At 43.9% G+C, this 21,663-nt stretch overlaps 1 protein-coding gene across 1 annotated transcript in view; it reads right to left on the bottom strand.

Annotated features, from left to right (window-relative positions):
- Positions 1-12,627: 12,627 nt before the first annotated feature.
- The window catches only part of ESX1 (ESX homeobox 1), a 43,993-nt gene continuing 34,957 nt past the window's right edge, over positions 12,628-21,663 (bottom strand). The window contains exon 5 of the mRNA XM_073543663.1: positions 12,628-14,893. Coding sequence (XP_073399764.1) covers positions 14,665-14,893 — 229 coding nt within the window. The 3' untranslated portion in view covers positions 12,628-14,664. The remainder of the gene's footprint in view (positions 14,894-21,663) is intronic.

Below are 21,663 nucleotides of genomic sequence, written 5' to 3'. Positions count from 1 at the left end.
TTCAGCTTACAGTCACTAAACTTGCTAGTCCTCCTCTTGAGACTACTCAATGTTCTACTCACAGCATTACACAGCACACCTTATCCTCTGGATCGCAGCCGGGAACCATATCCTTTAGTTTACAGGCACTAAACACGCCAGTCCTCCTTCAGGCACAGTACAGTCTACCTCCAGTTCACCGCCAGGCATCAGACAGTCCACCTCCGAGACTAGTTGCTGTAGGCGACTGCATCGCTGTTTACGCTCTGGGTGCCAGGCCCCTGAACTGCCTTGGCTATTTTGGCTCCACTTCTCTGTGTTGCCTCACACAGATGGAGCACTGCAGAGCTGACTGCTCTGCCCTCTAGCACACACCAGACTGACAACCTGACACACCCAAACCCTATACTGCAGGATTTTTAACTAGCAACCTGCGGCCTTGGGCCACATGGAAAACCTGGGCAAAGAATTAAATGGACTTGAACACTACCATCTGCCATCTGTTTCAAAACACCAAAACCCAGAGCAGGTTTTCCCTAAATCTGCCTATACTCACTTTAGTCTGCAATGCAACCACAGGTACGCCTGTGACTGCAATGCCCTCTTATGGCTTCAATATGCCTCTGTGCGCATCCAGGGAGGAACATACAGTTATCCTCACATGTAACACCAGTCACTGCCTCACAATATACATAAATATATGTATAGTGATTGCATACACACGGTCAAAATTGATGATACCCCACGTTTAATGACAGAAAAATCCACAATGGTGACAGAAATAACTTGAATCTGACAAAAGTAATAATAAATCAAAAATCTATGAAAATGAACAAATGAAAGTCAGACATTGCTTTTCAACCATGCTTCCACAGAACTAAAAAAAAACCTCATGAAATGGGCCTGGACAGAAATGATGGTACCCTTAACTTAATATTTTGTTGCACAACCTTTTGAGGCAATCACTGCAATCAAATGATTCCTGTAACTGTCTGTCATGATCCCAGTGCAGGTTTTGACCTGCACGTCAGGGGTTAATGTCTTGAGTCCATTGCAGGCTTTGACCTGCATGCCTGGGGTTAATTATTGTGGACTCTCTTTGGTTCAGGGAGAGCTTCTTAAAGCCCTGGGAAACACCAATCACCGTCAGTTATACTTTTGCCTTTGGCCGAGTGTGGTGACCCCTGTGTGCCTGTGCCTTGTGATTGTCTTCTAGCTTGCTTATATGGTTCTGACCCGGTTCTGTCCCCTGTTGTGAGTTTGTCTTTTGATTCTGTACTGTGTATCTGCTTCTCTGGTTTCTGACTCCTTGGCTACGTCCTGACTATCCGTTCTGTCTAATCTTTTGGTACTGTCGTGCTATCTCGTGCTTTGACCCCGGCCTGATCTGTTTATGTCTCTGTCTATGCCCCTTAGTAACTTCATCCTGTAGTTACCCTTCTAGGAGTTTTCATGCAGCTCCTAGCTCTCTGGAGTTTAGGACATGCCCCCAGCAATCACCTGCTTCAGGTCCTGTTGGTCTAGCACGCATCTTCACTGCTGCTGCCCCACACCACAGGTATCTTAGAGCACAGTTTCTCTTACTCAGGACACATGCACTGGCTCAGTGAGCTAGTGCAGTGTGGTGTTCCTGACACTGTCAATGAGTCTTCAGGACCTCTCTACAGGTATTTTAAATTGCTCCAGTTGTCTCGTGTTTGAAGGTAGAATTTTCCAGACGGCATGTTTCAGCTCTTTCCAAAGATGCTCAATAGGATTATGTCATGGCTCGTAGAAGACCCCTTCAAGATGGTTGAATGTTTTCCTCTTAGCCAATCTTAGGTGTCTTTAGCTGTGTGTTTTGGGTCATTATCCTGTTGCAAGACCCATGACCTGTGACTGAGACCAAGCTTTCTGACACTGGGCAGCGCATTTCTCTCTAGAATCCCTTGATAGTCTTGAGATTTCATTGTACCCTGCACAGATTCTAGACACCCTGCAACAGATGCAGCAAAGCAGCCACAGAACATAACAGAGCCTCCTCCATGTTTCACAGTAGGGACAGTGTTCTTTTCTTGATATGCTTCATTTTTCCGTCTGTGAACATAGAGCTGTTGTGCCTTGCCAAAAAGTTCTATTTTTCTCTCATCTGTCCTTAGGACATTCTCTTAGAAGCTTTGTGGCTTGTGATTTTTTTAATGATTTTTTTCAACAATGGTGTCCTCCTTGGTCGTCTACCATGAAGTCCACTTTGGCTTATACAGTACAATGACGGATGATGCAATCTGACACTGATGTTCCTTGAGCTTGAAGTTCACCTTTAATCTGCTTAGAAGTTTTTCTGGGCTCTTTTGATAACATTTGTATTATCCATATCTTTGATTCATCATCAAGTTTCCTCCTGCGGCAACGTCCATGGAGGTTTGCTACAGTCCCATGGAGCTTAAATTTCTGAATAATATGTTCAACTGTATTCACAGGAAGTCACAGGAACATCAAGCTGCTTGGACATTGTCTTATAACTTTTACCTTTAACATGTTTGTCTATAATTTTCTTTCTAATTTCCTGAGACAACTCTTTCCTTCTCTTCCTCTCGTCCATGTTGAGTGTGATACACACCATGTCACCAAACAGCACAGTGAGTATCTGTAGCCCTCTATACAGGCCCACTCACTGATTCCAAGATTGTAGACACTTGAGATGCCAATTAGTGGACACACCTTGATTTAACATGTCCCTTTTGTCAAATTATTTTCAGGAGTACCATCATTTCTGTTCAGGCCTATTTCATGAGTTTTATTTTTAAAAAATTATGTGGAAGCATGGTTGAAAAGCAATGTCTGACTTTTATTTGTTCATTTTTATAGATTTTTGATTTATTATTACTTTTGTCAGATTCAAGTTATTTCTGTGACCATTGTGGGTTTTTCTGTCATTAAACGAGGGGTACCAACAATTTTGACCACGTGTGTATGAACAGTATATGTCTGTGAGTTTAGTCTATGTATGGTATTTGAATACAGCATACATGTGATTGCAAGATATTTGGTGAATAAATACAGTATTGAGCAAAAGTTCTAGGCATGTGTGTAAAAAAATGCTTCAAAGTGGGAATACGTAAGAAATAAAAACTAAAAACAGGGAAGCCAGAATCTGACTTTCCCTTATGACATAGCAAAATTGCTAAATATCATAGGAGGAAGAAGTAAAAAAGCGAATGTATGAAATTTAACCTTTACTCAAAGTATTAAGATATGTAAATACATTTGTATTAAAACAGGTCACCGATATCAATACAGATGACTCAAAAAAACACAAACACAAAAATAGCCAGGTATCATCAACCTTCTTTTCTGGGAATAAACTGGCAGTAGTCAGTTCAAGATGGAATTGTCCCAATGGATTGAGACCATTAGTAATAAAAATGACCTTTCGCCAAGTGAGTTCAAATGACCAGGCCCATTCATCTAATAATACAGTCAAAAATAGAACTTACAATCATAAATAGAAAAAAAGGAACAATCTCACCCATTTTATGGTGCAATTAGAGTCAGAAACTGGTCCATATTCACATGGCTCCTGTTGCCAGCCTGAAAAAGTCCTGGTGTTAGCCCTGAGGGTCCCTAATATTATAAGCTAACTCAAGTCCACCCCAGAGATTCACACCCTTACAAGGGTAGACCACAGCTGACCCTCACGTGCTGAGTGGTCTTGGACCACCCCTATGTGCCTCCAGACATGTTTACTCATTTAAGATTCATCAAGGAAGAAGGCACTTGTGTCATCAGAAAAACAGGGATATCATTCCTTCCTGGGAATATGAATAGACAATGGTGGATTATATCTGCTTTTTTTGTGTGTTTGTATTTTTTTGACTCATCTGTATTGATATGGGTGATCGATTTTAATACAAGGTTATTTGCATATTTTAATACTTTTTGAATAAAGGTTAAATTTTATAAAGTAGGGATGCGTTCACAAATAGAAGTGTTTATGGTTTATTTTTGTCAATTAACAAAACGCAAATTGAATGAACCAAATAAGAATATAAATCAAATTGATATTTGTTGTTACCACCCTTTGCCTTCAAAACAGCATCAGTTCTTCTAGGTATACTTGCATGCAATTTTTGAAGGAGCTCAGCAGGGAGGTTGTTCAAAACATATTGGAGAACTAACCACAGATCTGTGGATGCAAATCATTCTGTCCCTTCATAATAATCCCAGACAGACTCAATGATGTTGAGAACATGGCTCTGTTTGGCCATATTATGACTTCCAGGATGCATTCTTCTTCACTCTGAAGATAGTTTTTAATGACATTGGTTTTTTGTCCATAATTTTTTTCCATATCTGCCTAAAATGTTTACACAGCAATGAATGTTTATTTTATTTGTGGTGATACTGTAACAATTTCCTCTCTGTTTCTGTCTTTTTATTACCTTGTGTCAGGGCTGTCAGTCTGTGCTGGGTCTGTGCTGTAATCACCTGTGTTCATTTTCCTTAATCAGGCTTCTACTTAAGCAAGCTAGTTCCGACCCCCAGTGTCAATCGTACACTTGCTGTTGCCTGTGGAACATTGATCCCTCTGTACTCTGTGCCTGACCCTGCTTGACTTGATTTCTTCCCAGACTCAGACCCTTTGCTTGTGACCTGACTTTGCTTGTGCCTGCTCCCTGTAAACTGTTTTGTCCCTTTGGCTTTCCTGACCTCGGTTCGTGCATTGGACTTTGTGTCTGACTTCCCATTGTCGTACTGCGCCATTTCCTGGACCTGACCTCGGATTTTTTTACCTCCCTTTACTCACAGTAAGTGTTACAATCCATGTTTGGATCTGTGGCAGATCTGGGCTCACATATAACCTTTTTTTTCCTTCAAGCCTCTGGCTTAATGTTAATTTTTGCCCCCCGGTGGCCACTGGGGTTATTACAACCTTAGTGGCTGCTAATGGGTTTTTGCCCCCGGTGGCCGCTGGGGTTATTACAACCTTGGTTGCTGCTAATGGGTTGCCCCCGGTGGCCGCTGGGGTTACTACAGGTGTAAATTAGCCAGCATGTGTTAACCCTCCCCTCCTTCCTATAAAAGGGTGTCAGGTGCTCTGGATCACTGTTGGTGATACTGGTCAATTCCTAACCAACCTTGGAGGAGAGAGGAGCTATTGGGAGCAGTGCTTTGCAGCTCATCCAGAGCTTTGGTGTTTCAGCTGTTCAGTTGGAAGCTGTATCCGGGTGCCGTACTCTGTTGCCTCAGGAGCATTGGCAACAGAGAAAGCTAAGTTGCTTGTTTTCCTTGTTCGTTATTTTCCCTAATGTTATATTAGTACAGTGGTGGGACCAGTGTCCGCACTAGCCAGTTCCCTAGTAAGGGATAGGTGCAGGGCTAGTGAGGGATTCAGGTATCCTGGTCGGCAACAGGTGAAGAGCCTGTATAGGGAATGCTAGGAGTGTTCAGGGACACAGCCTCAGGAGAGTGCAGGAGGTGTCCACGTCCCCGTTCCCTATTGTAGGGCCCACCGTTGTAACTGTGTCCCAGGTGTTCCCTTGTTTGTCTTGTTGTTCTAGTTACCGACTTGCTGGTCATGTCACACAGGACAAGTCACTACGTGACAGTAAGTAAGATGTATATTTACTGCCGTGACCTGTTGTTGAATATTTGAATTTCACCCCTGGCTACAGCCACCATAAACATACAGTATATTTGGAAACTAATAGACCCAGTATTTATCAACTACTTAGATGGAGGATGGCCACTCACTTCCTGTTGATTATTTATACATCTGAATGCGGGGACAGTGACACCAGTGCTGACTGGGCACTGGGCTCATGTCTCATAACAACCACCCTTGAGCCCTGAGAATGCGAGTACCGACACCGCTGGAACACCAGCAGCATGGTAGGCGAGTTTAAACTTTTTTATTTTTATTATTATTATTATTTATTTATATAGCACCATTGATTCCATGGTGCTGTACATGAGAAGGGGTAACATACAAAGTACAGATATCACTTACAGTAAACAAACAATCACAGACTAATATAGAGGGGAGAGAGGACCCTGCCCTTTCAGGCTTACATTCTACAGGATGGTGGGGAAGGAGACGGTTGGGGGGTTGCAGCAGCTCCAGTGATGGTGAGGCAGTAGCTCCAGTAATGGTGAGGAGACAGCAGGGATCATTGCAGGCTGTAAGCTTTCCTAAAGAGATGGGTTTTCAGGTTCCGTCTGAAGGATCCGATTGTGGTTGATAGTCGGACGTGTTGGGGCAAAAAATTCCAGAGGATGGGGGCTATTTGGGAGAAGTCTTGGAAGCGGTTGGGTGAGGAATGAATAAGTGTGTAGGAGAGAATGAGGTCTTGAGAGGACCGGTGATTACGTGAGGGAAGGTATCGGGTGATTAGTTCAGAGACATATGGGGAGACAGGTTATAAATGGCCTTGTAGGTCAGTATTAGTAATTTGAATTGGATACGCTGAGGGAATGGGAGCCAGTGAAGAGATTTGCAGAGGTGAGAAGCGGAGGAGAAGCGAGGAGAGAGATGAATTAAACGGGCGGCAGAGTTAAGGATAGACTGGAGAGATGCGAGGGTATTAGCAGGGAGGCCACAGAAAAGGATGTTGCAATAGTCGAGGTGGGAGATGATGAGGGCATGTACAAGCATTTTAGTAGAATGAGGGATGAGAAAGAGACGGATTCTGGAAATATTTTTGAGCTTGAGGCAACAGGAGGTAGAGAGAGCTTGGATGTGCGGTTTGAAGGACAGGGCAGAGTCAAGGGTTACTCCGAGGCAGTGGACCTCTGGTACGGGGGAAAGTGTGATGTCATCAATTGTTATAGATAAGTCGGGTAAGGAAGATCTGTGAGATGGGGGAAAGATGATCAGTTCAGATTTGTCTACATTGAGTTTGAGGAAGCGAGAGGAGAAGAAGGAGGATATGGCTGATAGACACTTCGGGCTTCTGGACAGCAGAGAGTTGACGTCTGGGCTAGAGAGGTAGATCTGAGTATCATCGACATAAAGGTGGTACTGGAATCCATGGGACTTAGAGTTGCCCCAGGCCAAGTGTATAGATTGAGAAGAGTGGGGGTCCTAGAACGGAGCCTTGGGGGACTCCAACAGAGAGAGGGTGGGATGAGGAGGTAGTGTGGGAGTGGGAGATGCTGAATGTGCAGTTGGAAAGGTATGAGGAGATCCAGGATAGGGAGAGGTCTTTGATGCCAAAGGAGAAGAGGATCTGTAGTAGGAGGCAGTGGTCAACTGTGTCGAAAGCAGAGGACAAGTCTAGAAGGAGGAGTATAGAGTATTGTCCGTTAGCTTTGGCTGTAAGTAGGTCATTGGTAATTTTGGTCAGGGCTGTCTCAGTGGTATGATGGGGACGGAAACCAGATTGTCAAACAGCAAGTTAGAAGAGAGGTGGGAGGAAAGGTCAACGTGGACATGCTGTTCCAGGAGTTTAGAAGCAAATGGGAGCAGCGATATTGGGCGATAGCTAGACATGGCTGTTGTCGAGAGTTGGCATTTTAAGGATAGGTGTGATTGTGGCCATGTTTGAAAGCAGAATGGAAGGTACCGGAAGTGATAGGTTGAAGAGGTGGGTGAGGGATGGGATAAGAGTGGTGGCGAGGTTGGGGAGGAGGTGGGATGGGATGGGGACGAGTGCACAAGTGGTGAGGTGTGATTTGGAGAGAAGATGAGCAAGCTCCCCTTCGGTGATGTTGGATAAGGAGGTTATGGGGTTTGGGCATTGGTCTGGTATACAAAGGGGTTGTGGTGGCTGAATAATAAAGACTTGCCGTGTTTGGTCTATCTTGTTTTTGAAGTGCACGGCGAAGTCCTCAGCAGAGATTAGGGAAATTGGAGGGGCAGTGGTGGGTGGAGGAGGGAGTTAAAAGTATTAAACAACTGTTTGGGGTTGTGGCATAAGGAAGATACAAGGGATGTAATGTAGGCATGTTTAGCAGAGGTGAGAGCTGATTTGAATGCAAGTGTTGCTTGTTTGAGTGCAGTGAAGTCGTCTTGGGAATGCGTTTTCTTCCAGCGTCGTTCAGCAATTCTGGATGCTTGCCGAAGCTTTTTAGTGGTCTTATTGTGCCAGGGTTGTCTATTGATTCGCCGCACTCTGCTATGCATGACAGGGGCGACTGAGTCGATGGCTGATGCAGGAGTGGCATTGTAGAAACTAGTGGCAGTGTCTGTGTCGTGGAGTGAAGATATGGAGTACAGTGGTACGATAGAGTCAGAGAGTATGTGAGTGTCTAGATGTGCAAGTTTTCTGCGGGGGTGCGCATGTTGCTGGACATGGGTGACAGGTGAGGAGGACAGTGATAGGAAAATGAGTAGATGGTCGTCAGATAAAGGGAGACCGGGGGGTTGTGAAGTTAAATAGGGAGCAGAGACGGGTTAAGACCAGGTCTAATATATGTCCATCTGTGTGGGTGGCTGAGGAGGACCACTGAGTAAGTCCAAAAGATGAATTGAGCGACAGGAATTTTGAGGCTGCTGACTGGTGGGTGTCAATGGGGATGTTGAAGTCACCCATGATGATGGTGGGAATGTCAGCAGAGAGAAAGTGAAGGAGCCAGGTAGAGAATTGGTCAATGAAGGCAGTGGTTAGGCCTGGAGGTCAGTATATGACATCATTGGAAGTTGTAGGGAGAGTAGATGCGGACAGAGTGGACTTCAAAAGAGGGGAGGACAAGGGAGGGAAGAGGTGGAATTAGGTTGAAGGTGCAATTGGAAGAAAGGAGAAGGCCCACTCCTGCACCATGTCTGTTGCCAGGGCGAGGAGTATTAGAGGCAAACATTCAGATCAACAAGGGGTTGCCTAGTAGTGGTCAACCCTTTTACTAGACTATGGTGCTAGTTCTAAACTACATATCAAAATGAGGAAATGGTTGCACTCTATTGCATTAAGGCATGTCAATGTGAACTGCATGAAGTGTGAATATCTTAATGGCTTTTGAAATTTAGGAAAAACACATGAGATGCCTAGCACAAAATTTGACCAAAAAATGTGAGCCCATCCACCAACGTCAAGGTAATCTCATGGATCGGATGGGTCACACTAGGCAGTTATGTCAGGAACCCATCCGATCCATGAGATTACCTTGACGTTGGTGGATGGGCTCACATTTTTTGGTCAAATTTTGTTGGTTGATGTGATGTCAGTTTTCTGTTATTTGAGTTCTAAACTACATGGCTGAAATGGTTTTCACCCTCTCTTTATTTTACAAATGTTGCAAGCGTGCTGGAAAATAATAAAAATAACATGTACTATTTATTATTTTTTATAGCACACTATCAACAAATGCAGAATACATATAAGGGGTGGGAAACCATTTAAATATTAGTCTACAACTACTCTCTAGAGAAACGGATATGGGTCATATTTTACTACTTTGTTTCTGAGTATTCACATCCAAATTGGAAAATTCCACCAATGATTTGAAAAGTCATCGGAGCTTATTTGGAAGAGGTCACAGCTGAGCTCAGCCAACAAATTCATCATAATTTAGGTGATGAAAGTGGTGTAAATTACAGTTGTGTTCAAAAGTTTACATACCCCAGTACAAGTTTTGCTTTCTTTGCCTTTTTTCAGAGAGTATGATTGATAACCCCAAAACTTTTTCTCCACTCATGGTTAGTGGATGGGTGAAGCCATTTATTGTCAAACTACTTTGTTTTCTCAAATCATAATGACAACCCAAAACATCCAAATGACCCTGATCAAAAGTCCACATACCCCATTTCTTAATAGTGTGTATTGCCCCCCCTAACATTGATGACAGCTTGAAGTCTTTTATGGTAGTTGTGGATGCGGTTCTTTATTTTCTCTGATGGTAAATCTGCCCACTCTTCTTGGCAAAAAGCCTCCAATTCCTGTAAATTCCTGGGCTTTCTAGCATGAGCTGCACACTTTAGAGCTCCCCAGAGTGGCTCAATGATATTGAGGTCAGGAGACTGAGATGGCGATGGTGTCATCATTCATATTCTCTGAAAAAAGGCCAAGAAAGCAAATATTCTGCCGAGGTATGTGAACTTTTGAGCACAACTGTATAACTATAGGACATTTTATGTAGTAGGGCATGGTCGCCTTTTAATAAACTTGGAGCATTTTACTCTTGCACATTCTTCATCAGGCCTGGCATGCAAAATAGCAGTCTTGATCGGGTCCACAACGTGTTTCTTTTAAATTATTTATCTTTTCACATTGCGCAAAATGAATAAAACACTTTTTAATGACAAACTGTTTATTTCATAGGTGAGAAACAAAGCGTAAAAATGCGAAGAAGAAACATTTATTTTTTATTTACCTTTGTGATGCCCATGTTTATATCATCACAACTATTGGCAAATTTATGCTTACTTAAGCGTGATCATTTTAAAATAGATGTATGTTCACTAAACCCCAGGGAAATTATCATTTAGAGTATGTTAATTTACAATTCTTTTACCAAAACTAGACTTTACTTGCTCAGAATTATTGAACCCATCAAATAATTAGAATTTTTCTCCTGGGAAGGATTCGATCACATGATTGTACTACCTGTCTGAATGCTGTCAGTGTAAAAAATGAAGTGCTCTTGGATCAATGTTATTTAATTCGGCATTGCAGTTGTGTGCAGAACCTAAGTGGGAAAAAATTGCAGCATGCACTAATTTCTTCAGTAAATCGGATGAAACTCAGATATTCAAGTCTATGGGCGTGCAACAAAAAAATTGGATGCCACATAGAGCCAAAGTGGAGCATTCGATTTTTTCGAATACATTGCACCATAGGAAACTGGAATTGGTCTTGTAAATGATTAATGACAAGTGAGAAAAAAATCCTCCCACTTTGGATTGAACTCTGAACGAGTTTTTATATGGTCGTGTGAACCTACCCTAAGTGGAATATTAATATCAGTGCTGGACACATTGGGTAAGAATTACTTTGGCTAAGTCCAAACTATGTTTGTGGCCACTGGTGGGCGCATACGCTCAAGAGGTATATGCCCAACAGTGTCCAACGTCAGGATGTATGCCGAGGGACTCATTGCAAACAGTCTGCCTTGCTTTCCTATACATTTAAACAAACGGTACACCAGCACAAAGTAGCCAAATGGAGCCAAAAATATCACACTTTGGGCCTCTGTCAGGGGAATGAAGTCCTATGGCATACACTGTGGCTCCTGACATATACTGTAGGCTAAGTGCACAGATGCCCCTAGTCTAATGTTGCTCTATTTTTGACCATGCATAGACTATTAGATCGTTCAAAAACAGGTTTCAATTTATCACAGTGTCTCATAACCACTTCTGGGTTTCTTTCTTTCTTTGCACTACTTTTTGAGTCTCTGGTATATCATCTCAAAATTTTGCTCTCCTTGTCCCATAGAAATGAGCCTCACTTCTCTTTAAAAAGGCGCTATTTTATTTTAGCTGCAGGGTTTTAAACCCATATAAATAAGTCTAAAACTAGATGCGACATTTTGCATCAAAATATAACTACATAGACTGCAATGTAAAGGAAAAAACACAGCCTGCACCTCAAAAATAGAAAAATATGTCTGACTCATACACAAACCACCACATTTTGTAAGGCACACAAATAGTTTTATTTGTCGTAATGCAAAACTGCTGTTGTTTTATTGCAGTTCACTGAAAGGGACGTCAAATCCAAATACATCACCGAAGAAAAAAGCATTACTTCCCCATATTACTTCCCTATACCTGGTCCCAATACCAATGTACTGTAGGATGCAGTCAGGCCTTAGTGATAAAGGGAGAAGGTAGCACTGGGGCATAAGAGCTTGTGCACCCACCATATTTCTTCTCATCTGAGAAAATCAGTCCGATAATGCGAATCACAGTATGATCGGAGTGTGATCCGATTTTCTCAAATGTGGAGAAGATAGGAAAAAAAATGTCTCCATCTGCTCCATTCTGTCAGTTCGTGAAAATCTGACCCTGCTCTGATGTCATCCGACATTCTTTTCAGGGACCCATTGACTTGCATGGCCGAGTGCAATCCGATTTATTGTGTATGTTGCGATTTTTTTTTCTTGGACGTCTAGATTTGAGGGAAAAATTGGACATGTGCATGGCCCTACAGAATAACATTGGTCCGAGTGCGATTCGGTGTTTGTCAGATTGCACTTCGACAGAAAGTACAGTCGTCTGTGTGAGCCCCAGCACTGATGACCAAATACACACCTATCATCCGTGATTGGGGCTTTCTATTTATTCTGAACGCATTCAGGTAAGATTTCTATAATGTGCCAGTCACACAACAGATGTGTGTAGTACAAGATACTGCTATTTTGACCACCAGATATTGGTACATATGACCTGTTTTTTTCTGTTATGTGTCTATCATTTTAATGCTGTCATTTTATTTATTTATTTTCTATTTTCTTTTTATAAGTATATATAACCCATTCTACCAATGTATTATACTGATAATTATACTAATTCTAGAAATGCACAATATATAGTTACAAAATAGATATAGTTACAAAACGGCTAACACTTGGTGTGTGTGTATATACATATACACACATATATATATATATATATATATATATATATATATATATATATATATATGCATTGGAGTAACCACTGAAAAGTACCTCCTCGATTCATGAAAGTGTTTGCAACAGAAATCTATATGAAAAACACTGATAAGTCACAACATTTTTGTGCAATGCGAGCTGGGGCGGGACAGTGCAGGCCAAGGTCTAAATCATAACGACTTGTGGTGTTCCTTATGCTAAAAATCTTGCTCCAGTCATTTGTGGCAAGGCACATGGAGGTGCAAACCACTTTTAGGAAATGCCTGATTTATTAAGAGCCTCTTAAAAAAAAACTATGTCAGCAGGTTTTTGCTATGTAATCTGAGAGCAGTATGAGGTAGGAGTAGAGACCCTGATTCCCGGGATGTGTCACTTACTAAGCTGTATTTTGCTGGTTCAATACAATCAGTGTTTTATCAGCAGAAGATTATCCATAAAGGAATAGGTGTCAGGTCCATCCAGGCCACCAGCACTGATCAGCAGCTCTTTGTCTCTGTATAACTGGTATGGGCGGGGTTATACACAGCTCATCATTCTGAGCTCTGCTAGATCTGAAGAAGAGAAAACTTTGATTCTATCACAACTAATTCACCCAGTAATCTAAGTGAGACATCACTGATATCAGGCTTTCTGCCCCTACCTTTTACTGCTTTCGGATTACATAGAAACCTGCTGACATATTACATTTAATGAATCAGGCATGTTTGACTCCTATGTGGCCCATCATGAAGACAATGGTGGTCTCGATAAATCAGGGCCTACATTTAAAATAAAATGTTTGAGAAGGTATGGCCATCATGTACTTTCAGTAATAAAACCATTTTTAATAAATCAATTATACAATTGAAAATACAAAAGTTTATAATATTTTTTCTTACGGAAACTTGCCCTTTTTTAATTGTAAGATTACTTTCTTTCGGGTCTCCTAAACTGGTCATTCACTGATAATTTACTGGTAATTTCTCTGGAAAAGATATTTTCAGCTTTAGGCCAGGGTCACACTTGCGAGTGTTAATGCGAGAAACTTGTGCGAGTCTCTCACATCAATACCCGGCACTCGGGACCGGAGTGTGCAGCTGCATGTATTTCTGTGCAGCTGCACGCTCCGGTCCGAGTGCCGGTGGCGTTGCCGGGTATTAATTCAAGAGACATGCGTGAGTTTCTCGCATTACACTCGCAAGTGTGACCCCGGTCTTACGGAGAAATCAGATTACATCAGATTTAGTCTATATAGTGAATAGAGGAAATAAAAGGAGGAGCAGTAGACCAGTTGCTATGATATTTCCCATACACTGTACACACACAGAAGAAGACATCTTGCTCTATATCGCTCTGTAGCACACCCAGAAGCAGCAGCATGGAGTATAATAGCACTGAGCAGTGTAGCTGTGAATCTGGCACTAGCTTGTGATAAAACACTTACTAGTTAGCAGCAGTTCTATCTCTCTGTGTCTGCTTCGCTTTCACTTTGCTCCTACTTTCTCTACTCCCTTTCATCTTCATACACTTTTAGGCTATGTGCACATGGTGCAGATTCTGCTGCGGATCCGCAGCGTTTCAGGCTCTGCGGGTCCGCAGCAGATTTAGCTGCGTTGTACAGTACCATTGTTTTCAATGGTAAATTGGAAAACGCTGTGCACATGCTGTGGATTTTTACGTGCGGATTTGCTGCGGGTTCAAATCCGCAGCATGTCAATTCTTTGTGCGGATTCCGCTGCGGTTTCACACCTTCTCCATTGTAGAGGTGTGAAACCGCAGGACTAAATCGCAGGCTAATCCACAGGTAAACCGCTAGTCTTTTGACCTGAGAATTTACCTGCGGATTTTTTCAAATCCATGCGGAAAAATCCACAGGACCAAAATCTACGTGTGCACATAGCTTTATGGGCAGCATACAGCCAGATCTCTCAATAAAGCTGGGAAGCTGTCTATTCTCTGGAAAGGGATCTTACTTGTGAATTTAAAGTGAACAAAGTTTAAGAGATGGGCAGAAACATGATCAGCAGAGAAATATGCATTTTTATCTCTAATAAAATATATTTCAAAATGTATTATCTTTGCTTGTAATATTGATTCATGGAAAGGAATTTTATTATCAGACGTGCACTATAATCTTCTCTATGGCGACGCATCCGTGATGTGATTTCATATCTATCAGCATAGATCTTTATTGACACTGGTAAAACTTGAAATCAAATTAACCGGAGCCACTTGCTCAGCATGTTCCTTTGGAATAAGTCTCAGGGCTCCCACAGTGGGCAACGATTTCCAGTCTCTTCCAGCTGCATCACTTAGTAAAGGAAGTTCAGAGTCTGAAGCAGAAGATGGACTATTCAGAAGTAGAGGAGGTGTGGTGACCAATGGGTTAAGGACACTGAGGAACCTGAAATTCACATAAGATACAGACATATTTACTATGGGCTCACTTGCAGGAAGTATGAGGAATTTCTTAGTAGAAAATATTGTTGAATGTTTAAATTATTTCTTTGGCCACTATGTGAAGTTCACTGATTGTGAATGTACCATTTGTTTTAAAGCACCACTGCGGCATTATTTTTTATTGCAGCGATGGAGTGGTTCTTCTAATCTAAGGTCTCTGACCGTACTCTTATACGTGCCGCTGTCTTATCCTTGTATTGCCACTGCTCCTGTCAATCTCCAGCAGTTTGTGATCTGCCGGATCGCTCAAGTGTTTGCTGGAGCAAGCCAGGGGTCACTTTTCTATGTAAGTCTATGAGAGCTTCTTTCTGGCTCTGATAGACTTGCATTGAAAGCTTGTGACCGATATCTCTGACTTCCGAAGTTGTAGACACAAGATGGTGCCGCGGGACCAAAGCAGCACCAATGAAAGGTGAAGATGGTGGGAGGTGCATAGTATAGGAGTAGAGGCAGAGACCTTAGGTTAAAAGCACCACTCTAGCGCTGAGAAAAAAATGCTGGAGTGATGCTTTAATAGGAGCAGGAACTATAAGCCCCTGTGTAGTGAGTTCCCTCTAGTGGTGGATAGAGGCAGAAAGATTTTTTATCATTTAAAGGTATGAAGGCAAAAGGGGATTTGGAGATTTGTACCAGAAAAAATAAACGGCAACCCCTTTCAATAATTCTGAGCCTATTTCAACTTTAATATAACATGACATACTTATACTTCATTGCAGGGGTTCCCATGTGTGGAGGAGCTGAGCTCTCTCCAAACACTGTTATGTTACATGCGCAATTTAGTTGGAGGCCACAATTTCTCTATATAATTCAATACTTTGGTATTGCAGTAAATACACTGCTCAAAAAAATAAATGGAACACTTAAACAACACAATGTAAAGGGCCTGTCACACTAAGCGATATCGCTAGCAATATCGCTATAACGTCACTGGTTTTGTGACGTTATAGCGATATTGCTAGCGATATCGCTATGTCTGATACTTACCTCCGACCGGCTCCCCCGCTGATTATCGCCGATCGCGCGAGAACGTCCTGGACCGTTTCTCGTCGTCAGCTTCCTGCTGGGGCTTCCTGTGGCGCCGACAAGCGACACGTGGACGCGGGTGGGAGGACGTCAGGATCGTCTCGTCTGACATGTAAGTAACGACCCCCGACCGCTGCTATGTCGCTGGTGAGATCTGCCTGTGTGGGAGCTCACTAGCGACCACTTAGCGATGCACCAGCGATCCTGACCGCGTCATATCACTGGTCGGGATCATTGGTGCATCGCTAAGTGTGACAGTACCTTAACTCCAAGCCAATCACACATCTGTGAACTCAACCTGTCCAGTTAAGAAGAAACACCGATTGAGAACCATTTTATCATGCTGTTGTGCAAATGGAACTTATAACAGATAGAAATGATAGGCAATTAGCAAGACAACCCCTATATAGGACTGGTTCTGCAGGGGGTGACCATAGACCACTTCTTTGTTCTCCTCCTTTTAGGCTGTTTTGGTAACATTTGTATTTTGTCATTGTTCTCACCCCTAGAGGTACAGTAGCATGAGGCAGGGTCTACTGTTCAACCCACAGACGTTTCTCAGGTAGTGCCGCTCATCAAAGATGGCACATCAATGATAGATGTGGCAAGAAGAGTAGTTGTGTCTTTCATCACAGTTTCCAGAGCATGGAGCAGATACCGGGAGACAGGCCAGTACACCAGGAGATGTGGAGGGGCCTGTAGGAGGGCAACAACCCAACAGCAGCACCCCTACCTCCTCCTTTGTGCAAGGAGGAAGAGAAGGAGCAGTGCCAGAGCCCTGCAAAATGACTTCCAGCAAGCCACTAACATCCATGTGTAAGGGATGTGCTGGGATCGTGCAAACATCCCTTGTTCTCATGATGGTGTATGTAGCTATTTATACAATATGTGCGATACTGCTGTGCATTTACTAAATTGTGTTTTGTACATTCTCTGTTAAGTAGGGAAGGTGAGTTACCCCGGGTTGGCTACTAGATGGGAGTATAATGCTAAAGGGGACTATTACCTCAGATTGGCCACTAGGTGGGGGCACAGAGACCATAGTTCTGTATATAGTATTGTAGGCATAAGGGAACCAATGTGTAGATCGTTAAACATAGGAGAGGCACGATGGGATAAGTTAGGAAGAACTTCCTGATAGGAGTCAGTCAGGACGAGGGCGCCCATTAGCTTAGGAGGGCTGGCAAGCCCTGGGCAGCACTGTATCACATAACGTTCAGCTCAACCCAGAGGCCCAGCATATAATATCCGTGACCAGGATTGTTACAGAGGGATCTACAGCAGCAGTACTGGCAGCTCAGTATAAGTGGGTCTTCAGTTGCTAGTGAAGACTAAGCAGTACAGGCACATCTCTTAACATGTGGCAGCTTATCTCATGGGCTAATGCCCTCAGAGCCAGGGCGGAATGGCTGAGGGAACACCCAATTGGAGTGAGACTGGGCACTGAAGATGCTGTGCTACTGTTTGGCACGGTCTGCCCCAGAAGTGGGCTTAGTGACAAAGAGAGAAGGAAAGGGACAGAAGAAAAGTTGTATGTTGTGAACCCTGATGATGATGATGCTGGAAAAAATATGAATATGTTATGTACAAGTCTCAGTAAAGTTGCTCCGTTTAAAGTTGAACTGGACTGTGACATTGTTATTTCTAAAGTGGATCCTGAAGTCCTCCAGAAACGTACAGAGGACCCTGATGGAGCTGTGGAAAGCGCTGCAGGTATGCTGAGTGATGGGCAGCGTGTTTATGTGATGGGAAGCCAGGGCACCTTATTGCAGATGTAAGTCGCCATGACTACAGTGCTGTCCATCCCTCACACTTGGCGTAGTCAACAAGATGCTGACACCGAGCTATGCGGGGAGACCGTGAAGATGCAAGCCGCAAATGAAGTAAATTTGGATGAAACTACAAGAAAATGAAACAGTAATGTTCTGCAAGTGGCAGACAATATGGATGTGACAGAAACTTGGAATCCAGGAGGAGCGGTTGTCCTGGAAATGTCAAGTAACCTGATTGTGACGAAGACTTCATATGGTATTGACATCGTGACTGTGACAAATATGGCGACTGAGAAGATGCCGGAGTTTGGCGCCAAGAAGGACGACAACCCTTGTGATTTCACCCTTCGTGGGCGTAACAGCACTGAAATGGCGATAAGACCTGCCAAACAGCATCCCTGGCACCACCCTCGGAGGCGGTGCCTCGCTTTCTGAAACAAATTGACAAGAAGTGGGAGGAGCAGACAGAAGCGACCCCACCCTGGAACAGGTGGGGCCCAGAAGAAAATCATGGCTGCAGCTGCGCAGTGCAATTATGCGACCCGGCACCGGCGGCGATGCATCACTGCTGCACTGCAGAGGGGTGGGCCGCATAGAATGGAGATGGCGGCAGGAAGAGGAGTGGGCCAGTCCTATGCAGCAGAGCGGTGAGACGTTGGAAGCGGCACCCTTACCTGAAGCTGGGGGATCCCGGCGGCTGCCAGAAACAGTCCATCGCCCTGAAGACTTGAAGTGGCAAGGCCCAGCAGGGCGTATTTTACTTCAGCGGGAGTCCCCTGTTCCAAAGCCAAAACATCCGTCGGGACCTGGATATTCTCTTGCAAAATCAGAGTCTTCACACCAACAAGAGTCAGAACCTTTACAGCGGGAACCAAAGCCAGGGGAAAGGAAACAACAACCTCCATGGAGGAGCCCGGACTGGAAGCTAGGCCAAGACCAGATCTGCTTCCTGGGGAACTCATCTGTGCAACCTCTGCAGAGGGAAACAGCGACCGTGGGACGGGTGCGGTCGGAAGATGACAGCTGGAGGTGGTGAGTACACCTCAACCCTTGATCCTGGAGGGCTGGACTCCCCCTCCGACTCTCATCCCTGGGGCCCGGTCAATGCCATTGCCCTCCGCCTTGGGTGACCAGTCCTTGTATGCGGGGTTGGGGGCCCTGGAACCTACATCTGTTCGCTGTGTGCCGGAGGGAGGCCTGCTGGAAACACCGGAGCATCTCTGCGGTCCCCTCACTTTGCTCACACCACTGAGGTCTATTCCCATCCCAAGACCAGTCGGCTTGGATAGCCGATATTGTTGAAAAAAGAAACAGAGAGAAAAGGAGGTATGGGCCCCAGGAGTTGGAGTTGCATCGGCCAGGAGGTGGCGCTATGGCTGGCCACCGTACCTATTGCCAGCTAGTCTATACAGAGGTGGACCGTAGCTTTGGGTTCATCCGTGATGTCGGGACTAATGAAAAAGTCTATGTCAACGCCGCCTAAGTTAAATTTGGGAGACCCCTGAAAGAAGGGGATTGGGTCTCCTTCTGCAAGGAAGATTGCCCTCGGGGCTACTTCGCGATGGCCATTACCCTATGTGCACTGGAGGAGATGGAACTATACGTGGGCCTGAGCCCGGCACGTTCGGTCCCTTGCGCAGCTTTTACCTCTCTGACCCCCACTGCAGCTGCTACACCATTGCAGCATGTGACCTCTGCTGCTGCAGAGTCACCCCATCCCAAAACCGGGTCTGGGATTCCGCCACTGCTGGAGCGGCATGAGACGCGTGCCGCTGAAGAGAAAGTTTTGTATATCTTGTTGTGCCGTTGCACCTAGGAGCATAATGAAAGACTGTTCTGCGTCCTCCAGGGCAAAGGTAAAGCCCTGATGTTTTCCCCCAAAGTTTAGGGGAGCAGCGTGGTCAAGTACGGTCATAAGGACATTTTTGGTGTATGTTTGACCTGGAGAACTGTTAGCCGGGTATTTTGTATTTGGAGCCTATGGACTCTTTTTGCTTTGTTGCACCTGTTGTGCCCATTCTGCTGAAGAGGCAGGACATTGCCTTGGGACTGCGACTAGGGGCTACATGGCACTGTGGCCCCAGGTAGTGCCAAGTTCAAAGAAAGGGGGGAAATGCCCTCCTTTGAAAGGAACTGTATCCTTGGTAACAAGGACATTGTTCATAATGGACAGACTTGGCTCATATTGAGTTCAAATTACTCTACCTCTTTTCCCTCGCTGCATAGAGTATTTAATGTTAAATAAAAAAAGTTACACTGGTCAGGGATGACCAAGTTTTAAAAAAGGAGAATGTAAGGGATGTGTCGGGATCGTGCAAACACCCCTTGTTCTCATGATGATGTATATAGCTATTTATACAATATGCTGTATATACAGTGGGGCACAAAAGTATTTAGTCAGTCAGCAATAGTGCAAGTTCCACCACTTAAAAAGATGAGAGGCGTCTGTAATTTACATCATAGGTAGACCTCAACTATGAAAGACAAACTGAGAAAAAAAAATCCAGAAAATCACATTGTCTGTTTTTTTTTCATTTTATTTGCATATTATGGTGGAAAATAAGTATTTGGTCAGAAACAAACAATCAAGATTTCTGGCTCTCACAGACCTGTAACTTCTTCTTTAAGAGTCTCCTCTTTCCTCCACTCATTACCTGTAGTAATGGCACCTGTTTAAACTTGTTATCAGTATAAAAAGACACCTGTGCACACCCTCAAACAGTCTGACTCCAAACTCCACTATGGTGAAGACCAAAGAGCTGTCAAAGGACACCAGAAACAAAATTGTAGCCCTGCACCAGGCTGGGAAGACTGAATCTGCAATAGCCAACCAGCTTGGAGTGAAGTAATCAACTGTGGGAGCAATAATTAGAAAATGGAAGACATACAAGACCACTGATAATCTCCCTCGATCTGGTGCTCCACGCAAAATCCCACCCCGTGGGGTCAGAATGATCACAAGAACGGTGAGCAAAAATCCCAGAACCACGCGGGGGGACCTAGTGAATGAACTGCAGAGAGCTGGGACCAATGTAACATGGCCTACCATAAGTAACACACTACGCCACCATGGACTCAGATCCTGCAGTGCCAGACGTGTCCCACTGCTTAAGCCTGTACATGTCCGGGCCCATCTGAAGTTTGCTAGAGAGCATTTGGATGATCCAGAGGAGTTTTGGGAGAATGTCCTATGGTCTGATGAAACCAAACTGGAACTGTGTGGTAGAAACACAACTTGTCGTGTTTGGAGGAAAAAGAATACTGAGTTGCATCCATCAAACACCATACCTACTGTAAAGCATGGTGGTGGAAACATCATGCTTTGGGGCTGTTTCTCTGCAAAGGGGCCAGGACGACTGATCCGGGTACATGAAAGAATGAATGGGGCCATGTATCGTGAGATTTTGAGTGCAAACCTCCTTCCATCAGCAAGGGCATTGAATATGAAACGTGGCTGGGTCTTTCAACATGACAATGATCCAAAGCACACCGCCAGGGCAACGAAGGAGTGGCTTCGTAAGAAGCATTTCAAGGTCCTGGAGTGGCCTAGCCAGTCTCCAGATCTCAACCCTATAGAAAACCTTTGGAGGGAGTTGAAAGTCCGTGTTGCCAAGCGAAAAGCCAAAAACATCACTGCTCTAGAGGAGATCTGCATGGAGGAATGGGCCAACATACCAACAACAGTGTGTGGCAACCTTGTGAAGACTCACAGAAAACGTTTGACCTCTGTCATTGCCAACAAAGGATATATCACAAAGTATTGAGATGAAATTTTGTTTCTGACCAAATACTTATTTTCCACCATAATATGCAAATAAAATGAAAAAAAAACAGACAATATGATTTTCTGGATTTTTTTTTCTCAGTTTGTCTCCCATAGTTGAGGTCTACCTATGATGTAAATTACAGACGCCTCTCA

The sequence above is a fragment of the Dendrobates tinctorius genome, unplaced genomic scaffold (assembly GCF_039654945.1).
Source record: "Dendrobates tinctorius isolate UK_male_01 unplaced genomic scaffold, ASM3965494v1 ptg000133l, whole genome shotgun sequence".
In the NCBI taxonomy this organism is placed as follows: Eukaryota; Metazoa; Chordata; class Amphibia; order Anura; family Dendrobatidae; genus Dendrobates; species Dendrobates tinctorius.
The sequence above is the reverse complement of the archived record's forward strand: the minus strand, read 5'-3'. Positions and strand labels throughout refer to the sequence as shown.